Raw genomic sequence first — 16069 nt, 5'->3', positions numbered from 1 at the left:
CGAGAAGATAGTATCCTTTTTTTTATAGGAACTCGGAGTTTCTTACTGGGATTTACACAGGAAAAACTAGAAATCTCTTGCAGGACAGGTGGAAAGATAGAGCTCCAGAACTGTGAGAATTTTTTTTATATGAGAGAACCACGGCCATTGTGAACTCTCATGTAAACACAGGGAGCTAAATTCTTTCATCAGATGTGTTGAGTGGATTTTAGATGAACTGCTTGTATCTTGGATGCTGTGGCAATCCTCTGGAGCCTTCTGTATACTTTATAGTGTTTTTATACCCTGCTCCATTCATGTCCTGTGTATCTCTCATAGAACATGTGGTTTGACCAAAAGGCTCTATCAATTTGGTACTTTTCAAAGCACTGAATTCACTTAAACTAAAATGGGTTCAAAAATGTGTAATATATGCAGTCAAATCAGTGGGAGTTTTGCCTGAGTAAGGACTGCAAAATGTGGCCCCTTTTGGAACCACACAACATGGTTTTCTGTGGAGTGGAGCAGCTACAACAAATATGATATTAATATTAAAGAACTCCAGATGTGTACATTTGATTGCCAGGTGTGTCTGATCACATTCTGAACTAAGAACCAGGCAAGTTATTTGTAATAAAATGCAAATATTTATGAAGTGTTTTATAGAATATGTATTTGCATAACTTCCATTCAAAGGGCAGGCTCCAATGTCCACTGAAGAAAATGGGAGTATTTTTCCAGTGACTTCAGTGACATTAGATCAGACCCTCTGTGTGCAACAGCCCCATCTGAAAAAGGTAGTTTTTTCTTTCTCTCACATTAATGTTTGTGTTTCCATTCTTAGCAGACCTGTGTAGGGGCTTTGATTTGCAGTGATTCACAGAAGTATGTGGAGTTGGTTCATGCTTTGGCTTTAAATAAAATTAATATCTCAGTGTGAAACCCAACATGATCTATCCATGATGCTGGGTAGATCTAGTGCACACTTTCCACACAGAGAACTAGGGAACCTTGCTTGGAGAAGCACTTTGGTGCTGTTTTGCCCAGGATCCATTGAAAACATGCCTATCTCCTGGCTAACGCTTGCTTCTCATGGTAGTGAGTTGATAGCTAAGTTGGGGAAGGTTGGTGTATTGGTTGAATCCGTGTTTTAGTGCATCACAGTGTGTTGTGGAGGAATTCTTTCCTACTGGTTGCATGTGAGGGAGAGCCTCCTACACATATAGAACAAAAGAAGCACATATTCTACCTGGGTCAGCAGTAAAGCTAGCTGAATAACTTGATCAAATAATTTCACGTTTTTTCCAAATTAAATATACAACAGATGCCTTCATTATTCACTCTACTTTCATCAATAGTGAAATTATTTTAAGTTACACTGTAGTCATATAAAAACAAATTTGAATTAGTAGATACTGCTTTGCGATATACATATGCATTGTATACTGACATTTTTTAAGCTCTTGGTTCACAGTTTGACTGATACATTGGTAGTCTGGACTTCAATATTTTGGAATCGTAAAGAAAGTACAACGATAGAGGCACTTTAAACAAAGGGCTTATATAAGATTTTTATCACTGGAAGTCATTACCTTACATTAAACCTGTGTCCATGAACTGTGAATTAAGCGGATTAATATCAGATCTTAAGAACTCAAGAAGAGCTGTAGAGTGAACAATTTGCATTTACCAAAATACCTAATGCTGTGATCTGTTGTATTGATTCTCATTAACTTATGGGACTTCTGGGTTAAGTACTGCTATTACTTGCATCTTTATCATGTCATTATTTTTTGAGTGCACTACAATAGTATCTAACTCATTTCTTAGAAGTATTAAAAGTAGTTCTGGTTACTCAATCTTGAAAAGGACATAGGAAAAAAAAGGCAGCAGTGGGGTGGGAATTAGAGGGTGTTCAGACCTAGGCAATGAGAATAATTAGGGGATGTAAAACTGCTATATGAATAGAGCTTGAACTGTTGACTGGGATTTCCTTATCTTAGAGATGACGCAGATGGGAGGAGAGACAATAAAAGGATATAAAATAAGGACTGGTAGACACAGAAAGGAGACAAGGTGATTTTATTTAACCTGTGTCAAGATATGAGAACAAAGAGCTACTGTGTAAAATTGAATAGAGACAGATTCAAAAGTGATAGAAAGCAAATAGTTTTGCAACACACAAATAGCCCATGGATCTCATTGCTACATGATATCACTGAGGTCAATATATCAGCACAATTCTAAAATGGATTAGATATTCATACGCATATGAACAATATCCAGAGTCATCTCAGTAAATATATTTTTTTTATATTTTGGAAGGGATATAAATCCTCATGCTTCAAGGGCTTAAGGCAATGTCTATCTACTGAGAACGAGAAGGAATTTTTCTCCAAGAGCTGTTATCCTGTAACTGTCTACAACAGGGTTTCTTAAACCATCCTCTGAAACTTCTGTATTGGCCACTGTCGGAGACAAGATACTGGACTGAATGGCCCTTGGTCTGTGGGAACACTCCTCCTCACCAAAGCCCCAGTTCTGCAGTCTGCTCTGGACTTACTCCAATTATTTGAATTGCTTGCAGGATCAAAGCCCAAGTTTATTCTTTTCCATCTACTTAACATTTTCTTCATTCCTTCCAACAGGTCGAAATGTTCAACTTTTGTTTCCTGAAGTCTATTTGAGTAAGAGCTGTTTTGTTGTGGAGCACTGGAATGTGTGCTATGTTTGTGTACTCCTTTGTATGTTGGCTTCACAAATATTTGCACATTTTTGAGAGGCTTGGTTTTTGTTTTTGGGCTTCATCTCTGCTAGTTCTGAGGCAGAATAGCATGACATATTGTAGATCTTAAAGAGGAGTTACTCTTTTTTTGTTTTAAGTTTTGGTGTGAAAAAGCTGTGGATCATTTTGTTTTGCCATAGACACAGGTTAACCAGTGGACAATCCCCAAAAGACTGCAACTCTTGTTTAGAAGTACTGTAGGTCATATTTGGCTCTTATTGACAGTATGGCCAAGACTTTCAAAAGTGACTAGTGATTTGGCATGGCTACCTCTTTCTCCTGTCATTAAAATATGGGCATATTCTACTTTCTATTACACCCCTGCAACTCCAGTTGAAAAGTGGAGCTGTACAGGTTTAACAGAGCAGAATTTAGCCTGTTATAGTTAACTGATGTTAACTATACACAAAGAAGTCAAAGCAAGGAAATTCAAAGATGAATCTTAAGACCCATTTCAGGGATCTTCAGTCAGTGTGCAGCACATCATACCATATGTGTGTGTGAGCGTATTTCAGACCACACTTGGAATTTTCTGTCTTTGGTGTGCTGTGTGAGAACTCAATCATTTCTTACAGTACCTATTTCAAGGTGCTGCATGAAGCATGCAGTGCACATAGTAAGTTTGCTGCAATATATCTAGCAAGATCTCATTTCCTTGCTCTCTTGGGGGAGAGTTATTTACATGCTAGATAAGTCCATTTGTCACAGTACAATACTGTTAAGATGTGTTCCTCTAATTTTCTTTAAAAATCCTCTATTTTTTAAAAGTGCTAACTAATTAATTTCCCTCAAGGCATTTGTGTTATCATTTTTCTCATTTCTAAATTCCTATAATAGAACAGCCTATGTTGGTAAATGATATTCCAGTTTCCATGGCGCTGTTTGTTACAAGTAGCTGCTCTTTTCATTGCTGAATAGTGCAATTTCAATTCATGCTGAAATACCAATGGTAACATACAGCAGCAAATTGTTCCTTTATGATCCTTGTCATTGTTGAAACTCTCCTGTTAAGAATTAAATGTCAAAGAATTTAATGAATATGAAAAGTCTGATTCCTTTTTTCTTTTTACCTTGTGAACCTAAGATATCATCCTTTGTTGTTACCAAACTAGTTATTAAAATGCTAACAACGATGATTCGTGAAAGCTCAGATGCAAGAAGCAGAGGGCATCGTTCTCCCTCACCTCCGCAGTAGCATCTGAGCAAAGTGTTTTGTATTCACACTGCTTGTTATGAGGCTCTGAACTTCAGGAGTTCATTTTCAGAATGGTAGCAGCCTAGCCAGTCTTGAGGTGTTAGTATGTCATTTGCTATTATATAAATCAGAAATGTATGTCCTCAATATAGATATACATGCAAATCAGTGCTGCGAGTTCCACTTCTACCCCAAATACATTCACAGTTAAGATGTCCTAATCCTTACTATGACCGAGACAGATGATTTCACAGCTAATATATTTCTAAATGTGATATTCCTCCCTTACCCATCTCCTGCCCCATCTGTCTTCCCTGGCAATGACATTATAGTTGTATGGCAATCAGTTTCAACTGGCTCAGACATCCAGAGCTGTGAGGCTCAGTCAGCTTCTTTCCCAGCTTGGATCCCCTTGTCTGTACCTCTAAGTTCCACACCCATGACTGCCAGTTCATTGGCTAGTGCTATCTTCATGCTTTATGGGGAAGCAATTGTATATGGCTGCTGCTATGTCAGTAGCATTGGAACAGTTTTTAGAGTGCGGGTGCTGAAAGCCATTCAACAAAACTTTAAACCCTGTACATGATCGAAACCACTTCAAGCCAGGGGGTGCGGCTGCACACCCAGCACTCATGTGCTGTGTTTGATATTAAATGTAACTTGAGTTTCAGGAGACTTTTTTTTTTTCTCTTCTCTTTTTTTTTCTTTTAATACTAAAAATGATTTTGGCTAGGGGCAGTACCTCCTGCTCATAAATCAGGTGTTCAGAAATTCAGTTGTTCTGAAGTCAAATGAGAACATGGTGCAATAAAATATTTCTCTCTCTCATATTTTAATATATAATTGCCCCCCTCTATTTTTTTAAGCCTTCTATTGGGATGTGTGTGTTTTATGCATTTCCTGTCGCAGCTGAGGAGAAGGTAAAACTGAGATCTGGGGCTGTAAAATCCAAGTTGGAAGAAATGCTCTGAGCCTGGTAGTTTTCTTCTGCATTTCTGTTTCTGAGCTTGATATGGACTGGTGGTGCCTTTTTTAATGTTTTAGTATCACATCTCATCATCATCTATGCTACAGGCAGTGATGTAAGTGCTTCCAGAAAGGACTACTTGCCAGTGAGAAAATAAGATAAACTACATTAAAGAACAGAGGTGGTCTTAAGTTATAGTTCAAGGTATTCAACAAATTTCAAATCTGACTTCTCACATCCCTGGTTTATTGCATTTATGTACTCATTCTGGGAAGTTTGTGACCTTCTCCATCAAAGATGTCAAACATTGACATTTGATGGAAGCATGGAAATGGTTTATGAAAGAGTTGACTGAGAACCCAGAGGTGGTGATGTATTTTCATGTGAAACATGTGAGTGTATGTTTCATCACTTTCTAAAACGTACTTTTTTACATAGCAATGACCGTGGCAAATCTTATGTTTGTACTCCTAGGTCAGAATTAAACCCAGACCTTTATTGCAATGTATATGTCAGGATCTGATATGGACTAATACATATTTCATTTCTTTAAAGGTGAATAAACATTTGTTGTTGTTAACAGTGCCAGCTTTCAGGTTCAAATAATCACAGAAAATGTTGCCTCCTGGGTTCTCCAGGTGCTCCTTTGAAAAGTATCCAAGGAGAAAATTTGGCCGTTAGTCAATATATTGTAAAGCTAAATTTATATGTAAACCACATCAGGACGTATTGCTTGATTTTTACTCCTATTACAGTGGGTGCACTTAAATAGTTCATGCTGGTTTTACAGATATTACCAATCTGAGTGATACTCCTGATACTTAAAGTGGAGATACTGCTAGAACAAGTAATATCTTTGTAATATCTGCTGTAAGTATAAAAGAGTCTTGACAGTACTAATTTTGGTGTAAATAGTGCAATATCAGTTAATGATGTGCTGAGTAAAAATTCTTAATGTATGAAAAATACTCTGCAGTCTGTTAAAAGCAGGCAGGTTTTAAACGTTTAGATTTTCCACTGCATTCAGGCTGCTTCTCACTCCACTACTAGCACAAATTGGCCCTAAAAATGGGGTAGCCAGCGACAGGTTGATCAACCCCGTGTATGAGGATTCTTCTGTGCTATAAAGCAAAAGTAGCTCCAAGGGGTCATGGGCAGGACTTTCCCTATTGGCAGATGCTAAAATTTAGGGCAACCTTAAGGACAATCTAACTGAGGCTGGAAGACCAGGCTACCACACAGTCAGCTCAGGACCTGGGGAGTACAAACATGGTTCAAAGACAGTTTTATACACTTGCTCCACTACACATACACACTCCTAAGATGTTCTGTGTGCTGTTGACTCACAGCTGAAGATCTGGGCCTTAAATTTTAATACATCATTTACTTCAGATGTTTTCTTGAGAATACCAGGAGTGCTTATCCATTCTGTGTTGGAAGATGTGGGATTTCATTATCAAAATGCTATAAAGCCGATTAAGGTGTAAATGTGCAAAAATGTCAAATTGAGCAATTTATTATTACTGTCTTTTGTGGTCTAAAACAATAAGTGTGAACCCTCTTTAGTTGGTTACACCAAGCTTCAGGTGAACGAGTTCATTCCATTCCTTCGTAAAAAAATTTTTTTTATGGAAGATACCAGCTTTACTAGATGGAAGCCAGGACTTGAACATATTTAGAATCATATGTTCTAACATGCAACCTGGCCAGCCAAACTGAGTTAGAGCATAGTATGGCTGTAGTCAAGTTTAACCCATGTTAAAAATAACCATTGTGTGAATGCGGCACTTGGCACCAAACTTGCCAAAGGCTTTTGACATATTTACTTCTGCTCAGTCCTGAGACTAAAAATGTTTGGTTTGGACAATATGCTATGTTTATCAATGTTTAACCCTTACAGCTGGTACCATTATAGGTCTTGAGTTCTTGCTGTCAGAGCATTTTACGCTACTCAATGGATCCGGAAGCCACTACTGTTAAATAAATAAATAAATACAAATTCAGAGTAGTGAATTAAATCCACTATTTTAACATCGTTTGACCTGTCTGAGTCAGTCATGCAACAGCCCCTTTACTAAGTGAAACCAATTACAATCCAAGCAAGGTAAGTCAAAAAGCAAATCATTAAAAGCATTTTGCTTCCTTTGCTAGGTGACACAAAGTGAGAAGGCCTGATCCTCTACTGTGTTACACCTGTGATGCTCTGTCATGCTGGTGTATCTCCACTGATGTCAATAGCATAAAACTAATACAGTGAAGCAGAGAATCAGATTCTTTAACTCTCACTCTAGCATTAACTTCTTTGGCACATGGGGTGGTGCAACAGAAATTGTGGCTTAATGGCCTACCCTTTCTCTCCCCAGAAAGTCATAATCAAAAGATGATGAATAGAGCTCACTTGATTTAAGATTGTCTGAGCTGCAAAACCATAAAATAACAATTCTAGTTCAGAACATATGGATGAAACATATTTACAGGCATTGAAGGGAAACGAGCAGTGATTTTCTTCACACAATGTTCCCTACAATAATCAAAATAATAATCACTTATGGCTTAAGGCTACAAACCTAAAAATTATTGCACATATTCCCATTAGTATTTTCAAATATGCTCACTCAGGATCTGCAGCAGTGAAAACTGGGGTTCTAAGCCACAGAGTACACAACGTTCACAACTTCAAGCCCATTTGTGCTCGACTACCCTGGAAGGTGGCACCCTTTTTCAGTTCTTTGTGTTCATTTTATACCTTTCCCCCTTCCTGCTACCGAAGATAAAGAAGGTAGCCTCTTCAAACTTTACAGGACAAGTGTGAATCATTTTGATTTCTCCTTCACCATAATGGGTTATATTGTCTGTCCCTCATTCTTCATGGGAAATACCAACAGATCTCTGGAAGCAGACTTGCAAATATTACACATCATTTTGGTCTCACCTGTGTGACAGGTGGACTTGATGCATTCATGCATGCAGACTTAGGTTGATAATCTGTGGATACAGACTTAAGACCATAGATGTTACTCCTAGCCTGTGTGTCATCTGTGCTTCTACTGAGTTCCTGGCTCCTTCCAAGCACTAGTCACATGTTTGCTCCCTTTCTGTGCTGCATTTATTTTCTTCCATGACTGTTATTTTGGGAAACTTGTGGCACAAATGTCTTCTGGACTTCTCCCACCATGAATGTAGCCCTATGACCCATGTAATGGACGATTTTTAAATTGCCCAAATCTGGAAGCAATGCACTTACAGAATTGTTTGTTTTTAAAAGACTTCAGTGATTCCCTGAGGAAATATCATTGCACAAGGGTAATTCCTATAAAGGAACCTGAAAGTTCTGTGATGGTAAATTTTCAACACACTAAAGAAATAAACAATACCTACAGTACTGCATAATGAAAACCAAACTTCATTTCCTGTCATAGTAACATTGTAGCCATGTGAAAGAAGTTAAGACATTTGCTGATTAGGGTTTACTCAGCTGTAATATTAACTGCTTTCACCATTATTACAAGATAGTAAATTTATTACTCAAATGATAATAAGTAGTTGTTTTAACATTTATTTTGGTACGCTGTACTAGTTGCATTATGTTTTGCAAACAGTGGGTCTGATCTGGTTCCACTGAAAATTAAGGACTAAAATCCAATTGCTTTCTGCGATAGGATCAGGCCCATAATTTATATTTGCTTTGCACAGTAAAAATCTGCAATTTTGCTGGACTAAGTAGGAAATCTGACTTATTATGTGAAAGGGAGAGCTGAGTTCTATGAAAGATTGTGTCTTTTATCAATGAATTTAATATGAAACTGCTGCAGTGTAAGGGTAATACCTCATTAGACAGATAGGACTCTGGCAGATAATGGCTGTTTGTTATATGCATTACTGAAGACTGAAACCTCCATCTCATTTCAGAATTGCTTTTGCTTTCAAATATCTTATCCACATTAAAATTTGCACCAGTTAAATTAAATAGATTTAACTGAATCAGTGCACATCCCTCAGTGGATATTCTTATTTCTGTTTTAAGAGTGGCAAACTTCAGATCAGTTTAGACTTGCTTCTAATCATTTTAAGAAGTACTGAAATAAATCTGTTTTCAGACAAAGAGGGTTCACATAGTCTTTTGCACTAATTGAACTAAATAGGTTTAAAATCAGACCTGAAATTGAACTATTTCAACTCTGTAGGTTGGATAAGCCCATAGTGAGCTCTTCTCTTTTCATGTGCATTATATTCCACCAAAGATATTTAAGGGAGTATGAGCAAATCATTAAGATCCTGCATTTCCTATATTCTATTTACTTTTATTTTCTGTTTGTGCCTGCTTTCGTGTAGTTTTTCTGTTACTTTGCTTTTTATATTTGCTTCTTTGCCTTTATTGAACTGCTAATATAGAACTGCTCATTTCTCACATCTTCTTGCAGGCCTGTAGCCTCACTTTTTTTTGTGCATGGAATTTTTCCCTGGACAGTGGACTGAGCTAAGGCTTTAGTAAAATCCACATTTAAAGTGAATATGAGGAAATGGTTTTTGGCTTGGCCAGGGAACTATAAGGTGTGTGGAGACAACATACTTTATGACTGTGAACGTAGATGAATCTGCTGAGCATATTTTGACTGTATGCCTGTCATTTCATGGAAAGAGCAGCCTGCAGTGGTCTCAGCTCTAAACACTTACAGTTTGTTGTTATAAAGCTTGTCATTAAAGCTGGGATATGAGCTGTAGACCTCTGGGAATGTTCATAACCTGACTTACTGAAGTTGTTCTTCCTATCCCTGGGTTCTCATTTTTTCTTTACTGTGTCTTCCCTGTATGTTTCTCTTGAAACTATTTACAGTGAGTAATGCAGTAGCAGACCAGATTTCCAGATGAGCTGTGATTTTACTGCATTTAGGGTCAAATCCTAAACTCAGTGTACAGCCTGAGTAACTGGGCTGTGACCTAGGGAGGTCTACAGAATCCAGGAAGGAAGAAATTCTCTCCCGGTCCATAACTAAATAGTGGAGCTCTGACAGTAGGGGCAGATGAATGACTTTGCATCTATATAGTTACAGGTTTACCAACTCCATTCTTCCCCCCTAATTTTTATGGGGTGCAGAGGGCCTCTATTACTTGTGTTCCATGAAGCACATGGTGTGCACACCCCCAATTCAGACTTCCCTGTTCCTGCAGCACAGTAGGGCAGGATGGTGGGATTTGCTCCTGAATAGTAACTAGTCATGGGTAAATCTTAAAGTGTAGAGGCCTGGTTCAGTTGGGATAAGCACACAGATGTTTGAATGTTCCCTAAATATTAACTGGCCCACAGAAAGAGAGTGACACTATAGTCCAGTATTTAGGGCAATCACCTGAGAGGTGGGGAAGCGCTGTTCAAATCCCTACTCCTGAAGCAGAGAAGGAATTGAACCAGGTGAGTACCACATCCTAGGTGAGTTAGATACTTGTTTGCAGCCACACCTTGTAAGAGCAACTGCTGCTTACGAGCAACATTTCCCCTGGGAACATTTGGATTTTATATGCATAAGTTCCTTTATGGATTTGTTAAGTGTCATAAGCCTTTCAATGCTTTATAGATAACAGCTTATGTCTCTCATATGACCTTATGGATAAATAGTACATATCGGGTCCTGTTAAATGCAATGTAAACATATGCCCACTATGGAGTATTAATATGGATCCAGTGTATGCGGACTTAATTTACTACACTGAGAATGCCCACTTGCAGCTGTTTTGCAACTACAGTTTTTCTTTTGGCATTAGAGCTACTCACATAATAGTGAAAGGATTAATTTATGAGACAGAGGTGAATAAAGGTATCTTATTGCAGGCTGGGAATTCTCTCTTCAATTTGACTAGTAGAAAAGACTCTTTTAAAGCTCCTACTTAGTATTTTAACATAATGTTCATAAATGGCTTGATGTACCATACCAGGGATGGCTCCGGGCACTAGCACAGCAAGGCATGGGACCGGCAGATCACCTGCAGAAATGCTGCCGAAGGCCGCCTGATTGCCGTGCTTGGGGTGGCAAAAAACATAGAGCAAAAAAAAAAGATTAAGTGACAAAATGCAATACTGAACTGATGTGTCAATGAGAAATCAGCCACGGCTGGATTATTCATCCCTTAATCATGACACTGGATTGTCACTTTTGTCAAAATTTGCCATCGCAAGCAGCCATCTAACAAGCAGCACTCACGGGTGTTACATAATGATGTATTGCAACCCCCTAAGGGCCTGATCATATTGGGAGAGAAAAAAGAGGTACAGATGGAGCACTTCTACATAAGAGCACTAAGAACTTAGAGGTCACCGAGCCTCCTATTCTGCTCAAGGCTTTTGGTAATAAAACATGATGATTCCCAATCTTCAGGCAATGTAATGAATGGCACTTGCTGACTAGTTTTTTTTGGCTATCAGCAGGGTTTAGTGCTACTCAGCATAATGAGCCAGGACTCAGTGTGCTAAAAACACTCAGGTTTTAAAGTGCTTTTTACTTCTTTGGTTTTGAACTGCCATTGTATTTTAGAGGACATTATATTGAGATCTGAATTAGAGGCACCTTGTTGTGCTAAGGTTCTAGAAGGGTTGATAAGTACTCAAGATGAAGAGCAGACAGTTTTAGCTCAGGTAGTTGAAGGTTTTGGCTGCCTGAACTCAAGAAAGTCAGAACAGGAGATTATATCAGCAAGTAGAGGACATATATATGGGTAACAATACAGTAATTTCATGGCCCAGGCTTTCCCACCAGTACTTGAACTCTGTATTGTGTGCTATCCACCCTGCCATTGTCTCTTGCATTTGACATGTACAACGTGATGGGTTCCTTTTTTCTTTAGGGTATGTCTACACTACCCGCCGGATCGGCAGGTAGTGATTGACCTATCGGGGATCGATGTATCGCGTCTCGTCTAGATGTGATACATCGATCCCCGAACACGCTCCCTGTCGACTCCGGAACTCCACCAGGGCGAGAGGTGGAAGCGGAGTCGACGGGGGAGCGGCGGCCATCAATCCTGTGCTGCGAGGAAGCGAAGTAAGTCAATCTAAGTTGATCTAAATATGTTGACTTCAGTTATGCTATTCTCGTAGCTGAAGTTGCGTATCTTAGACCGATCCTCTCTCCCCCAGTGTAGACCAGGCCTAAGTTACCTGAGACTGTGGGCCTATTCCTGTAATAGCATTGGGCTTATGCAATGCCACAATGTCCATCATATTGCAATCATTGCTACATGATCCTCTTATCTAATTATCTCTCTAGTTTCTATAATACTCATCATCATAGTTTCTAATGCAGTTAAGATGGGGAACAGTGACATCTTCTTTCATTTTTAGCATCTCTCATTCCATAACCTCCTTTCAACTTGAAAGCTCTGTAAAGGTATCTGCAACAAGGTGCTTTGCTCCTTTTAAGGGCCAGGGGACTTGAAGCCAGCCAGCCTTGTTTTCCGGCAGACTCCTTTGAGGACAGGCATTTGGACCTGGTAGAAGGGATTCTCAGACCCAGCTGGAAGGGGGTGAGGTACTTATTAGAGCCAGAAAATGGCTTAGCTGGTGAGAGAGCTGCCAGGTGGTGGGTGGTGATGGTAGGAGGAGGAAGAAGTCCCTGGGCCAAGGGAAAAGCACCATTTGAAGAATATTGGTTCCTAGGGTTACCAACCCTCCAGGATTGTCTTGGAGTCTCCAGGAATTAAAGATGAAACTTCAATTAAAGATTATGTCATGTGATGAAACCTTCAGGAATACATCCAACCAAAATTGGCAAACCTATGGATTCTTGTGGCAGGGACTGGAGTAGGGGACTCCAGGATGGCTTATAGGAAGACTGGGAATAACTTTTTTGTGTGTTTTGTGTTCTGAATAATAAATTAAGCTCTGAGGAAAAGGGCCTGATCTAGACTTTGCACAAGATGTCAGTCCTTTGTAGGGAAAGGCCAGCAGCCTACAGTGTTAAAGAAGGTCCTTATTAAATTCTTACCTAGGAGTGTCAGTGTAGTCTGCAAGAGTTATGACAAAAAACAGCACATCGTGGGTCAATGTGTTGAATCCCAAAGGCACTCTTTGAGGGAGCTGATTTTATTTCTTCTGGGATGTGTGCTAGCAGGTTCTTTGGATCATCCAGGACTCCTGTTCTTCCCTCTTTCCTCCCACGGTTGACTGTGTCCATTGTCTTTTGTACAGAAGATTGCACATGTAGCCACCTTTTGATCCCATCAGAAGCAAAGTGTTTAGATAAAAATGTTTTATTTTGCCATTTTTGAAACAATGTTTTTTGGTTCAAAACAATTTTTTTTCAAAATTAAAAAAAATCAAAATAATCAAAAATGCTCAAAACTGAAATGTTTTGTTTTGAGCCCAATAAGATGCTGATTGGACACAACTGTTTTTTTTTCCAATTTGGTGAAAATTTAAAAAATATTCAATTTCAGGTTAACCCAAAACAAATTCTTCCCTGATTTTGAGAATTGCCAATGAACTTAAAAATCTGTTTTCACCTAGCTTTACTCTTGACTGAATAAACTGAAGGGAATAGCCATGAAGCAGGAACATCCCCTTCTTAAGGCAATGCGTATCCTGTATCTACCATGCTGCTTCCTGTTAACTTGGATGGACTGATTATTTCTCAAAGCTGAATTCCTTCTTGGTCTGAAGCAGAGGAGGTATTTTAAGGGAAGCAGTGTTTACTGAGTAGAGCACTGGGCTGGGATTCAGGAGACCTGGTTTCTATTCCCTGCTCAGCCACTGGCATGCTTGGGTGACCTTGGACATGTCATTTTGCCTCTGCACACTGATTTCCCTTTATTTTAAAAAAAGGATAATGACACTGGCTCCTTTAAGAGCTCCTGAACAAAAGGGTCATATAATACAAAGCTCTTATTATTGTTTATTAACATGTTGTTCTTTCTTCTCCTCCCATATTGATAAAATAGCAAGGTTTTATATGCTTATTGCTACTATTTCTGATGCAAACTCAGTCTTCAGTTATCTCCGTAAATTCCAGTCCTCGATGTAAATGTAGTTGGCACATGGTAGAGCTTTTTGAGGGCACTGTTGCATATGCCTGACTGAGGGGCAGAATATGCCTGACTATGTATTATTTGAATAGCTGACTCAAATTAGAGACATGGATCGTAAACTTCTTTCTTCTTTTTTTTTTTTTTTTTTTACGTGTAGCTTCTAGTTATAGGTTTTTTATAACACCAACTGCTTATCTGTTCATGCCACTCATTGATCTAGGGGTACAAAGGACAAAGACCAAATGGCTTTTTCTCACGTTCTTATTTGCTTCATTTTCAGGGAATGACTAGCAGATTGCAACTAATGAGCTTCTTTGTGTATTCCAGAAACATACCGCTCGCAATATGCGTTTCAATGGTTATTGTCACAGTTGGCTATGTGTTAACAAACGTGGCTTATTTCACTACAATCAGCCCTGAGGAACTGCTAAATTCAAAGGCTGTGGCAGTGGTAAGTTATGGAGGAAAAAATACAAATGTATAGATCTGGCTACAGTTAAAGTGGATCTGCTGTTAAAGTTGGTCATTTCCCCCTGAAAATAAGAATAAAAAAAAGTGGGAAACTTACAATGAAGCTACACAAAAACACCCTTATAAGGCCTCAATTTAGCAAAGCACTTAAACATGGGCTTAAGTCTCATTGCCTTTTATTGGGTTCCTTATTGATGCATAGGGATAAATTTAAACTTATGCATAGCATTAGCCCATCCCTATTCAACTGACTTTTTAGAGTTGTTGGGACTTAAGTGCATGCATAAGGTTAAGTACGTGTTTAAATGTTTTGCTGAACTGTGGTGGTATCAATTATCTTTGTGGCATCGGTTTTGCAATAAAAAAGGTAAATCCACACACCAATATTGATACAGCTAAGGATTCTTTTAATAGGAGAATCTGAACACCCTGTTTTCAGGTGACTAATTCTGTAACGTATAAAATCTAGCAGCAGAATATTTTGTGGGACCACAGAAAATCATGGGCAGCACCTGTGTGCGCCTTCAAACCATGAGGATAAGAAACAAAATTCTTATGGTAATGATCTAGGAGCGTGAGATATGACTGGGTGCATAGACTATAGGATGACAGAAGCTCAGTATGGTGATCATTGTACAAAATATTATGAATGTTTGTATATGTACGATAAATGTGGATTAGACAGATTCTCCTTCATAGAATGTAAATGAATAGTCGTCAGCTGACGGTATTTTAAACAAATCTATAGGGGCAGATTCTACCCCTCTTCCATGATGTGGTACCTTAACTGATAAGTAGCCACACTAAAATAAGGCTCTTCTGTCTGAATAAAGCGCTACCTACTGAGAATGAGTGGGAGACACTTGCCTTGTCTCCCACTCATACACAGTAGGTAGCGCTTTATTCAGACAGCAGAGCCTTATTTCAGTGTGGCTACTTATCCCACTAGCGAAGAGAAAGTGACAAATGTGCAGTACAATGTCACAGAAAGTTATAGAATGGGATCTTGTAGAAAATCTTATTTTTTTCTGTTAATTCATGTTGCTTTCTTTTACCAGACCTTTGCTGAACGATTAATGGGAAATTTTTCATTAGCCGTTCCAATATTTGTCGCCCTTTCCTGCTTTGGCTCTATGAATGGTGGTATCTTTGCAGTTTCCAGGTGAGAAGATCTAGAAATTATTGGAGTGGGTGGGGGAGGTGGGTAAGAACATAAGAATGGCCATATTGGGTCAGACCAAAGGTCCATCTAGCCCAGTTTCCTGTCTTCCAACAGTGGCCAATTGCCAGGTACCCCAAAGAGAATGAACAGAACAGGTAATCATCAAGTGATCCATCCCGTCGCCCATTTCCAGCTTCTGGCAAACAGAGTCTAGGGACACCATCCCTGCCCATCCTGGCTAATAGCCATTGATGGACCTATCCTCCATGAACTTATCTAGGTCTTTTTTGAACTAGTTAAGGAATGACTCAAAACCAAGGAGGACAAATGAAGCCAGGATTAATTCCTTTAAATATCAGGACAGGTTGACTGCAATAGTCTTTATGACTTTTATCATGTTTGGCATTACTATCACATAGCTAAAACCCTGTGAATTGCTTTAAAAATAATCCCTTTTAATGTAATACCTAATGGATTGATGCTTTATTTCTGTGGGAT

At 38.9% G+C, this 16069-nt stretch overlaps 1 protein-coding gene across 1 annotated transcript in view; it reads left to right on the top strand.

The window, feature by feature from the left end:
• Window positions 1-16069, top strand: part of SLC7A11 (solute carrier family 7 member 11) — an 83745-nt gene that overhangs the window by 56546 nt on the left and 11130 nt on the right. Inside the window, exons 7-8 of the mRNA XM_032804409.2 lie at window positions 14266-14389; window positions 15468-15571. Coding sequence (XP_032660300.1) covers window positions 14266-14389; window positions 15468-15571 — 228 coding nt within the window. The remainder of the gene's footprint in view (window positions 1-14265; window positions 14390-15467; window positions 15572-16069) is intronic.

Source organism: Chelonoidis abingdonii, chromosome 5 (assembly GCF_003597395.2).
Source record: "Chelonoidis abingdonii isolate Lonesome George chromosome 5, CheloAbing_2.0, whole genome shotgun sequence".
NCBI lineage: Eukaryota > Metazoa > Chordata > Testudines > Testudinidae > Chelonoidis > Chelonoidis abingdonii.
This window is presented reverse-complemented; position numbering and strand designations above follow the sequence as displayed.